This window comes from Trypanosoma cruzi, genomic scaffold (assembly GCF_000209065.1).
Source record: "Trypanosoma cruzi strain CL Brener 1047053517057 genomic scaffold, whole genome shotgun sequence".
Lineage (NCBI taxonomy): Eukaryota > Euglenozoa > Kinetoplastea > Trypanosomatida > Trypanosomatidae > Trypanosoma > Trypanosoma cruzi.
In genome coordinates this window covers 177,116-186,733 of record NW_001849518.1, presented here as the reverse complement: position 1 = coordinate 186,733, position 9,618 = coordinate 177,116, and the positions used below count along the sequence as shown (strand labels likewise).

At 45.6% G+C, this 9,618-nt stretch overlaps 5 protein-coding genes across 5 annotated transcripts, besides 19 other annotated features; all 5 read left to right on the top strand.

The window, feature by feature from the left end:
• Tc00.1047053508787.30 (pumilio/PUF RNA binding protein 3, putative) lies at positions 1-1,113 on the top strand (the record flags this gene model as incomplete). Its single annotated transcript, XM_800996.1, has 1 exon — positions 1-1,113. A coding segment is annotated over one exon (1,113 nt), but the record flags the coding sequence as incomplete, so codon positions are not given.
• Positions 1-9,618: a sequence feature (heterozygous, Esmeraldo-like haplotype).
• Positions 1,170-1,213: a microsatellite.
• Positions 1,301-1,324: a sequence feature (AT_rich).
• Positions 1,414-1,452: a microsatellite.
• Positions 1,497-1,616: a sequence feature (T-rich).
• Positions 1,697-1,729: a microsatellite.
• Positions 1,830-1,860: a microsatellite.
• Positions 2,004-2,027: a sequence feature (AT_rich).
• Positions 2,174-2,211: a microsatellite.
• Positions 2,222-2,251: a microsatellite.
• Positions 2,369-2,433: a microsatellite.
• Positions 2,856-2,950: a microsatellite.
• Positions 3,761-3,826: a sequence feature (A-rich).
• Tc00.1047053508787.20 (uncharacterized protein) lies at positions 3,794-6,703 on the top strand (the record flags this gene model as incomplete). The annotated part of the gene is made up of 1 exon (XM_800995.1): positions 3,794-6,703. One exon carries the CDS (start codon positions 3,794-3,796, stop codon positions 6,701-6,703), a length of 2,910 nt encoding a protein of 969 aa, XP_806088.1.
• Positions 6,807-6,855: a sequence feature (T-rich).
• Positions 6,884-6,931: a sequence feature (A-rich).
• Positions 6,954-6,975: a sequence feature (AT_rich).
• Tc00.1047053508787.14 (hypothetical protein, conserved) lies at positions 7,117-7,533 on the top strand (the record flags this gene model as incomplete). Its single annotated transcript, XM_800997.1, has 1 exon — positions 7,117-7,533. One exon carries the CDS (start codon positions 7,117-7,119, stop codon positions 7,531-7,533), a length of 417 nt encoding a protein of 138 aa, XP_806090.1.
• Positions 7,721-7,743: a microsatellite.
• Tc00.1047053508787.10 (hypothetical protein, conserved) lies at positions 7,932-9,245 on the top strand (the record flags this gene model as incomplete). The annotated part of the gene is made up of 1 exon (XM_800994.1): positions 7,932-9,245. One exon carries the CDS (start codon positions 7,932-7,934, stop codon positions 9,243-9,245), a length of 1,314 nt encoding a protein of 437 aa, XP_806087.1.
• Positions 9,389-9,451: a microsatellite.
• Positions 9,474-9,498: a microsatellite.
• Tc00.1047053508787.5 (mitochondrial structure specific endonuclease 1 (SSE-1), putative) lies at positions 9,518-9,618 on the top strand (the record flags this gene model as incomplete). Its single annotated transcript, XM_800998.1, has 1 exon — positions 9,518-9,618. A coding segment is annotated over one exon (101 nt), but the record flags the coding sequence as incomplete, so codon positions are not given.

Sequence of the window (9,618 nt, the reverse complement as noted above, 5' to 3'; positions counted from 1 at the left end):
ACCCCGGAGGGGTTGCGAGGTTCTGTGTATGAGATAGCAAAGGACCAACATGGATGTCGATTTCTTCAACGTCTATTAGGAGGGTCAAACGGAGATGGAGAATTTGTCCGTATCATTATGAACGAAGTTGTCCCACATGTAGCGGAGTTGATGACAGATCAATACGCCAATTTTCTTATTCAAAAGCTCTTTGACATGATGCCTCAGGATGTGCGTTACAAGGTGGCACGTGTTGCTGCCCCAAAAATTATATCCATTGCGCTCACACCGCATGGGACATTCAGCGTGCAGAAAATGGTTGAAACCATTGCCTCACGTGAAGAAATGGATATTCTGCGGGAGGCTTTGTCAAAGGATGTTGTTCGATTGGTTAAGGATGCCCATGGAAATCATGTCATTCAAAAAGTGCTGCAACGCTTCAGTCACGCGGATAAGGAATTTATTTACGCTGCGGTGGGATCGGACTGCATTTCCATTGCCAAAAATAAGCAGGGATGTTGTGTACTTCAGCGGTGTCTTGAGTATGCGTCTTGTTCACAAAGGGCAACTCTAGTAAATCAAATACTGCGCTGCTGCTTGCAGATTGCGGAGGATCCTTTTGGAAATTATGTCTTGCAATACGTTTTGGAGTCCAATGACAGTAAAACAACTGACACGATTGCAATCGCATTTCTTCCACATTTAGTTCAACTTTGCATGAATAAATTCAGCTCCAACGTGATAGAGAAGGTGTTACGTGGCGCATCGCAGCCTGTCCAAGAGATGTACGTGGAAACCATGTGTTCCCCCGATGTTGTTTCTCGTCTCATCCAAGACGATTTTGGTAATTATGTGCTTCAAACCGCCCTCACCATTTGTTCATCGGCTCAGGCGGAGTCACTTGTGTCTGCCGTTCGCCCCCTCATGCCCATCATTAGGAACGCTCCATATGCGAAGAAGTTGGAGGGGAAAATTGATGGCATTGTTCACAAAACAGCCGGAAACGACAGAAATTCCTTCGCTGAATACGAGAAAAGCCGTCAAGGGGAAATGAATGAACAGAATTGCGATATTTTGTTGCCACACCACGCCCGGGAGTCCAGCGTGGCGCCGCATCAGCAACTTTCCAGCTGATTTTCTTCAGTTCTGCGTGAGTGGCCCCACAACGGTGGATGTGGCTGTACAGTCTCTGTGTGTGTGTGCGTGCGTGTGTGTGTGTGTGTGTGTGTGTGTGGAGGCGCGGGGGGGAAGGATCGCTCTCGGATTGCGTTAAAAATGAATAAAAAGAAGGGTGTGGGAGAAAAATGACACAAAACAAAACAAAAAATAAAAATAAAAAATATATGTTGTTTGCTTCTTATATGGACAGGGGAACAAATGCGGTGTCGTGCCGGGGGGACACGTACACTCAGGAGACGGAAGGAAACAACGTACAAAAAAAAATAAAAATAAAAATAAAAATAAAAATAAAAAAATTAAAAAAATTCACAACGGCAAGATACCGCGGACCGATAAGGAAAAAAAAAAAAAAAAGAAAAAGGAAGAAATATATATATAAATAAAATACAAAAATAAAAAGAAATAAAAGGAATCACACGAAAAGAAATGAAAATAAAAATGTAAGCAAAAAAAAAATACAGCACGGAAAACACACGTACATAAAACAGATAAATACATACATGCATACATGAGGAATTGCGTGTGTGTTTCTGGTGTATTCTTTTTTTTTTTTTTTTTTTTTTTTTTTTTTGGCGGCCATGCTGATGGCAACCAAAATCCCCGTCAGCGTGAGAAAAGCCGAAAGGGTTGGGTCTGTTTTTGTTCGGATTTTCTTTCCCGAAGCACCACTACTCTTTCTCTCTCTCTCTCTCTCTCTCTCTCCGTTTCATGTGATCTCCACACAAATGGATGTGCAACGGCCTATGCGGTTGACCGGAGGTACATGGAATTTCCTGTGTCTACTATTACACCATCACCGTTATATTATTACTTTCATTATTGTTTTTTGTTGTTTTTTCTTTCCCTTAAAAAAAAAAAAAAAAAAATTTGCTGTTATTTTTGGCGTGCGTTAACAACAACGTTGAATCGTGTGATGTGTGATGTGTGTGTGAAGTAAAAAAAAAAAAAAAAGAAAAGCGGGGGCAATGAACGACTGTCGAGATGGGGACACCGTGGCGTGGCGGGCTTGATTACGTTTTTTTTTTTTTTTCTTTTTTTTTCTTCTTTCTTCTTGTCGCCACTGTATATATTTATATATTTATACATATATATAAAATGTGTGTGTGAGGAAAGGGAGGAAGAAGAAAAGAAAAAACTGTTCTTTCGTAGGGAGACTGAAAGAAGTGCTCAAAGAAAAACAGGAACTTTTTGCTTTTTTCTGTTGTTGTTGTATTTATTTTATTCTTATTTATTTATTTATTATTTATTTATTATTTATTTATTATTTATTTTTTTTTTCGTGTGTGTGTGTGTGTGTCCACGTGACGCGGTTTTGTTACATTGTGGAGGCAATGAGAAGAAGAGGTGGATGCGCCTCATTTATGATTTTGTCCTGGTCCCCATCGTGAACAGCCATTGTGTTACTGCAAGACCAAATCAAATAAACGAGAGAAGAGATGTGGTATTTCTGCCTCTCTCCGTTTATGGGATAATAATGATGGGGATCATTCATTTATGTGCCCCCCTCTGCACATCCCTATATATTTCATTTCAATATCCGCATCTAAAGTGGAGCATATCATATACGGAATTTTTCCAGAAGCGCACGGTAGACGCAACATGGCCGGACTGCCGCTTCGGTTTTGTTTTGGGCAGAGAAAGAGAATCATACGGCGCTGATGGAACATAAAGATACTCGTCGCTCCATTAGTTATCGTCACCCAACACAAACACACACACACACACACACACATTCACATTCACATTCACATTCACACGCATACATGTGTATGTATACTTATATGCATACATAAAGCTCCCGTAAAGATTCCCTTCTCTGCGAGTACATACTAAGGCGTTACGGGTGAAAAGGTTGAACGAAGGAGAAAAAAAGAATTCTGCTGTTTCACGGTGAATATTGAATTTACATATACATGTGTCTTTTTTATTTTATTTTTGTTGCTGCATTTGACTTTAAGGACATGGAAGAAGAAAAAGAGAGAATGCTCACATGAGTAAAGTTTTGCACAGGCATCAACGCAGACATGGGTTATGGTTGCACGGCTGGCCTCGCTATTCTGCACCATACGTAGGGGTTTAAAGGAATTGGTGAGAGTACGTGAAGAGGCGCAAAATGTGATCGCGTTTATGGGCCGAAAGCCGTTCTAATTACCCTCCACTTTGCCCGTTATTACGGGGGCTTCAAAGAACAGATATTAGCAAACGCGCTGAAAAAGAAAAAAAAAAGGAGAAAATGGCAGTTGTGCTTCGATGTTTGTCGAAAAGGGATTTATCCGTTTGGTATCACGTTGAGGTTGGGCTTCATACAGGCTCCGTTGTTATCGAGAGTAACGTGATGATCCTAAGGAAATTACATAAATGGAGCATTTCCACGTTAGTGAATATACCTCTGTAAGTTTACTTGTGTGATATGCCGCGTGTATAATATATTTCCGTCGTTTTTGGTGGATTGCGTTCGTCTATATGTTCATCATCTATGGACTTTGTACACGACGAAGTTGATTTGAAATCAGGCAACTAATGAAGGGAACCAGTAGTCTCTGGCCTAGATGCTGGAAGCTAAAATTTAAGCTTCCGGTCAGACGGGGAATTCAGCAGTATATTTATTTCTTTCTTTCTTTTATTTTGCTTTTTGATGGTTTGTTTTGTTTTATATTTTTTCCTTTTTGAGGCGCCAACAGTTTTTTTTTTTAGTTTACATTTGGGTGTTAATTTCTTTCACGTTGTGTCGTGTGGAAATTGCGCCTTTTTGCTCATCGGTGGACTACATTCAACGAGTCACTTTTTTTTTTTTTTTTTCAATTTAGCTCTTGATGGTGTGTGGCGGACTTGTGTCTCCTCATCACCGCCCGAGTCAAGCTATATGAGAGACGGGGGAAACATGGCGTGGACTGCGAGTCGTGTTGAAAGGGTCCTGGAGGGAATTGCTGCACTCCACAACAGGAATGACACCGAGCGTATGGCCCATCTGCAGCGAGAGAATGACCGACTGACTAAAGAGTTGTCTGAAATGGAGCGGGTGCACAAGGCTGCAGTGAAGGATCTTTCTGAGAAGGGGACTAAGATGGAGCACCTGATGCGGCAACTCCTGGCCGAGCGCAGTCGTTTGATGGAGGAATTGGCACAGATGCGTGAAGCGAAAACTCTTGATGGGAAGGAAATGAATTTAACGGCTTCCTTAACCGACACATTGCTTAAAAGCGAAATGGCCGTGCAAACGGATGCATTGCGTCCCCATGACCCTCCCAGGGAGCGGACGACGCAAACAGTGAGGGAATTGGAGGAGGTGGCCGTGCAAACGGATGCATTGCGTCCCCATGACCCTCCCAGGGAGCGGACGACGCAAACAGTGAGGGAATTGGAGGAGGTGGCCGTGCAAACGGATGCATTGCGTCCCCATGACCCTCCCAGGGAGCGGACGACGCAAACAGTGAGGGAATTGGAGGAGGTGGCCGTGCAAACGGATGCATTGCGTCCCCATGGCCCTCCCAGGGAGCGGACGACGCAAACAGTGAGGGAATTGGAGGAGGTGGCCGTGCAAACGGATGCATTGCGTCCCCATGACCCTCCCAGGGAGCGGACGACGCAAACAGTGAGGGAATTGGAGGAGGTGGCCGTGCAAACGGATGCATTGCGTCCCCATGGCCCTCCCAGGGAGCGGACGACGCAAACAGTGAGGGAATTGGAGGAGGTGGCCGTGCAAACGGATGCATTGCGTCCCCATGACCCTCCCAGGGAGCGGACGACACAGAATTCTTGGAAAAAGGATTTTAATTTGCCTATGCGTTCGATATATTTTGCCAAAGCGATGGGTCAGACATCCGCATTTTTAAATGCCAAGGCGTTTCCAGTGAAATATGTGTATGGGCTTTTAACCCCCATTTCTGTTCATTTTATCCACGGAGCAGAATGCCTTGCACTTGCGATTTATTTTATTGGACAGTGGGTTGAGAATGTTAAATTAGATATCCCCACCGCTGATTTTGTGTTTGTGGGCGTTAACGTACAAGGGTGGTGGCAATGGCGGCGACAAGCGCTGATTCACTTGGACGCAGTCACAGATATCGTCAGAGCCTACAGTGATGCTGCCGATCCCTTGTGGTGGTGTGCAGCATTGGCTGCTGTCCTTTTGGATTTGGACATGGATCATACTATGTCGGTTGGCGATTTTATTGCGGCCGGTTGTGGCGGCGATGTGGGGACACAAACACCATGCACTCCAGTTTCTCTAAATGAAATGATTGCGTTTTTAAAAATGAGTCCAAAAAGTTGCGTATTGGTTACGAAAAAAAACTCGGACTTTGGTGATACTTTTGGACTTTTAATGGCTGTTTCTGTTCTTGAGAATGAAGCTTTGTTTTATATTGTAAGGCCCAGCGGCAGTGCCGGAGGAGACGAAGGAACCACTGGAGACAGCGCTATTTGCACTCTAAAGGGTGAGTGGCGTTCCGGCCGTGAATTGTTGAGTGAGTTTGATCTCTTTCAAACGGTGAGGTGTTTTTCTTCTTATACGAATCCAGAGATTCGGTGGGTGGATGCCGTCCAAGGGCACTTTACCTCCGTGTCGGTGTTGCTGCCGGAGGGGGTTTTGGTGACAAGAGACGCCATTTATGCCAGGTTGTTTGATGTCACAACTTCTCTCTGGTGGCCGGTAGAGGTCATTTCACGTGAGGGGAACACCTTAATGTTTTTTAGTCCTTTTTTGGAGTCTGCCACTTCCGTCATTGTTTTATTAAACGTCGATGTAGACACGGTGTGCCGTCTTGAATTCCTACAGATCGTCTCAGAGGAGTTCGGAATTTTCCGAAGAAAAACGGCGGTAGTCGTTCAAGTTGATGGGCAAGAGGTGTGCACGAGTAGCCTCACATTGAACGCGGCGGTGGGGCAAGAACCAGCGCTGAGAGAGGGTATCGCTTCTATCTCCGCTCATTTTGGGGAACCTGATCCCATCACTGACACGGAGTATTCTATGAAAGAAATCCGTGCGATTGATGTTCGCAGGAATCAGAGCAGCACGGCTGCTGACGAAGCCCGCTCACAAAATTTGATAGTTTCACTTGAAGCGGACGCAATTTTCCGAATGGTTAACGAAACGCTGGCGGTCCATATGGAGCTTATGGTGAATTATATGGACCGTTTTTTGGAGCTCCTATCCTTTTCTCTGTGGTCACAGCCGCCTCGATTAGACGAAAGAGGCGGGGCCGTCGTGCTGTCGCCGATGCTGGCCACGACCATTGCTCGACAGCATGTGGAACTATCGGCCATGAGAGCTAGAAAAGACTTTTTATGTGAGTCACTATGTTGCGCCGCGAAGGAGTTGAATTCAACCAAGACGAAGCTTAACTGCCTGGAGGAGGAGAATGGCGTCCTGCGGGAAGAATTGGCGCAGCAGGCATCAGCCTGTGAACTCCTGCGTCAGGATATCGTTGCCAAGGATGAAAAGTTAGCAGGGGCTGCACGTTACTGCTGTGCCGTGGAAGAACAGCTGCGTCTAGCCATGGATTCCTTCTTGGAGCTTCGATGTTGTGCTGAGGAAATGCAATAAGAGAATTTTCCAGAGGTGTGCGCAATGCGATCAGGAAGCGAAAGCCTTATTTGGCTTCAGTAGTACCGTTTTCCCTCGTTTTCACAAACGGGAAGTTTATCGTAAGAAAGAAAAAAAATGAATGAAAAAAAAAGAAAAAGGAAGAAGAAAAAGATACACAAGTGTATACATGAGTGTAAGTATATTTTTTATTATTGTTATTATTATTTTTTTTTTTTTTTTAGCTTTGGCGGGTTTTTTTGCGCGTGACTAATTTTATTATTATAAATAAACGATTCTTCTGACTGCTAAGCTTGCAGTATGCTGTGGTGTTTTTTGCCAGAATTTTTGTGGGTTTGCTCTTTTTTTTTTTTTTTTCTCTTTTCACCCTATATTTTTGCTCAGCGTCAGGAAGGTGGTGGGATAGAAGTGGCATGTCTTCCACTTCTTTGTCCAGTCGTTGCACCAGTTCCTCCTCATTGGTGCCTGAGAGAGACGTCACAATTGGCGTTGTGGCTTCTTTACAGAGTTGTCTGGAACAGCAACGAGAGCTGTTCATGCGAGTAAAAAAGTGCGAAGAGGACATTGAGAAATTAAAGTTTGGTCTGTTACGGAGGGCCGGTGAGGTCTTGTCGCCTCCACCAGAGGCGCAAGAGAGCGGTCAATGGAAGACTGGGTGCGGGAACGACGAAAATGTTGGGGCAGAAAAGATGTGCGATTACTGTTTCAAGCTGACACTCTGCCGGCCCTGCCCACAGTGTCAGCGGGAGTGGTACTGCAGTAGCCCTTGTCAGCGCCTGCGGTCTTATTTGCACCGTCCATTCTGTCGACGTCGAGAGCGGGTTGAGTAAATTTCCGGAGTAGTCACTTGTATTATATATTATTTTGTTCGTTGAGTTTTCCCGTTACCTTTTTTTGTTATTTTTTTTTTGTCTTTTTTATTATTTGCCTTTCGGGCTGAGGCAAAAACTGGCACACGTGGAATTCACACGGCCTTTATGTACACCGTCCCCTTTTCTTTTCAGGGGAATAAAAAAGTTTTTTTTTTTTTTTTTTTTCTTGCCGCATGCTGCACCATCCAAAGAATGAAAAGGAGCGGCGTGTAATGACGTCCCTTGTTGTTTTCTCACACGAGGGGATGCTCTGTGTGTTGAGTTGATTCAATTTTTCTTTTGTCGGTTGCCGGTTGCACGGTCGGTTCTTGCAGTAAAAAAAGAGGGAAAGAAAAATAAAAATAGGGGTAACATAAATGGATCACTTACGCCATCTGGCTTTTAGTCTCTCGGATTCGGATTTTAGGGGGTCAAGGGAGGCGCGCCTGGAGTTGGATCGGTTTATGGCGCCCGAAAATCTTCTCCGCATATGGCGTCAGGGTGAACAGGAGACGGCGGAGACGCTTCTTCGCGAGGCAGAGGCCGTTGGGAGCCCTGAAGTTTACGCTGCTCTCGGCGATGGCCTGAAGCGGCTTTTCGACACGGGTACCGGTCGAGCAGCCGCGGAGAATTTTCTCCGGTTGGACACATCTCACATTGTCACCCGTTTTCTTGTGAACGGCGTGGCTCACGAGGATCTCTCCAGGGCGGCAACTGTGCGCCCGGCCTTGATTGGTGTGATGGCTTTGCTTCCATCTGATTTAGCGCCACCTGTAGGAGAGTTTTTGTCAGCCTCTTTAAAGAACGAGCGGGTTCTACGACTGTTTGATGAGAACAGGCCCGAGTCCGCAGAAAATGAAATGGTGTGTCGGTTCCTGCTCAGCTACACGGATTTGATTTCATTCATCACCTCATCAACGGTATTCGCCTTTGAGCACGACCCCCTTCTTGTGGCCAACTATCTAATGATCAGCTGTATCATTTCTCGTTACGTGGAGATGCCGTCGCCGCTGCTTGAAAAAATTGAGAGGGCACTCACGGAATATGAAGATGAGTTTGTGTTTTGTTTTGTATGCCGCGCATGTGCCTCGGCACTCCGAAATCATGAACTGAACGCCGAAAGGTACGCGTCTTTATGGGGAGTGAAAGTTGCTCTTTCATTGGCGCAGTGCAACGATAGTGCTCGAGACGCCATCTACGAAATTCTTGGAGGCGCAAGCACCACTGCTGCTGGATGGCGTGGTATATATCCGGCTGTGCCCATAGAAGACGAGATTGTGCGCGCTTTGGGCGTCGCCGCCCTTCGTCCCAGGGCCCTAGGCCTCATGGACATCTTCGTACAGTCTCCACATGTCCCGGACTCATTTTTTAGTTCTTTACTCTTGCATGCTGCGTGGCAATTTTGCGGGGATGCCGATGATGTTTCTCGAGAGAATTTGTGGTGTTTTATTGGTGACGGATTGGTGCGAAAAAACATCATGCTGTCGATGGCACCGTTATGCGCATCTTTTTTTTATTCTATGCCACAAGAAGCCAATGTAAGTGTGCGCGAACGGCAGCTGCAGGTTGCGGCTTTTCTTGTGGAACGAGCAGGCCTTTCACAGGAGATGGTGGATCGTCTAAAGCAGTTTTGCGCGCGTGGACTCTATCCGCCTTCTTCCGTCGGCCTGGAGGCGATGGCACGCCAATAAAACGTGTAGTGGATTTGTCGTTTCTTCTCTGTGGAGCGAAAAGTAGGCTGTCTGTTGGAAGGGCGAACCCGATGGCAGATGGAGACGAATACGAGATTGCGGTGCTCTTGCAATGCGTTCAACGTCTTACATCTTTGAGCACATTTTTTTTTTTTTTTTGTTTTTTCTTTTTTGTCTTCTTTTTTTTCTTTCTTTTATTGTTTTTTGCCGTAGAGGGAGTTTGGGTAGGTGTGTGTGTGTGTGTGTGTGTGTGGTTGCTGTCGTCGGGCCTCATGTCTGTCCGCGAGCGTGCTGTAGTGCTGGTTGATGGCCCGGCCGTAGTGCATCGCTGGTATCATCGCTGGAGCTACACAAGTAAACATACCCCTGTAGA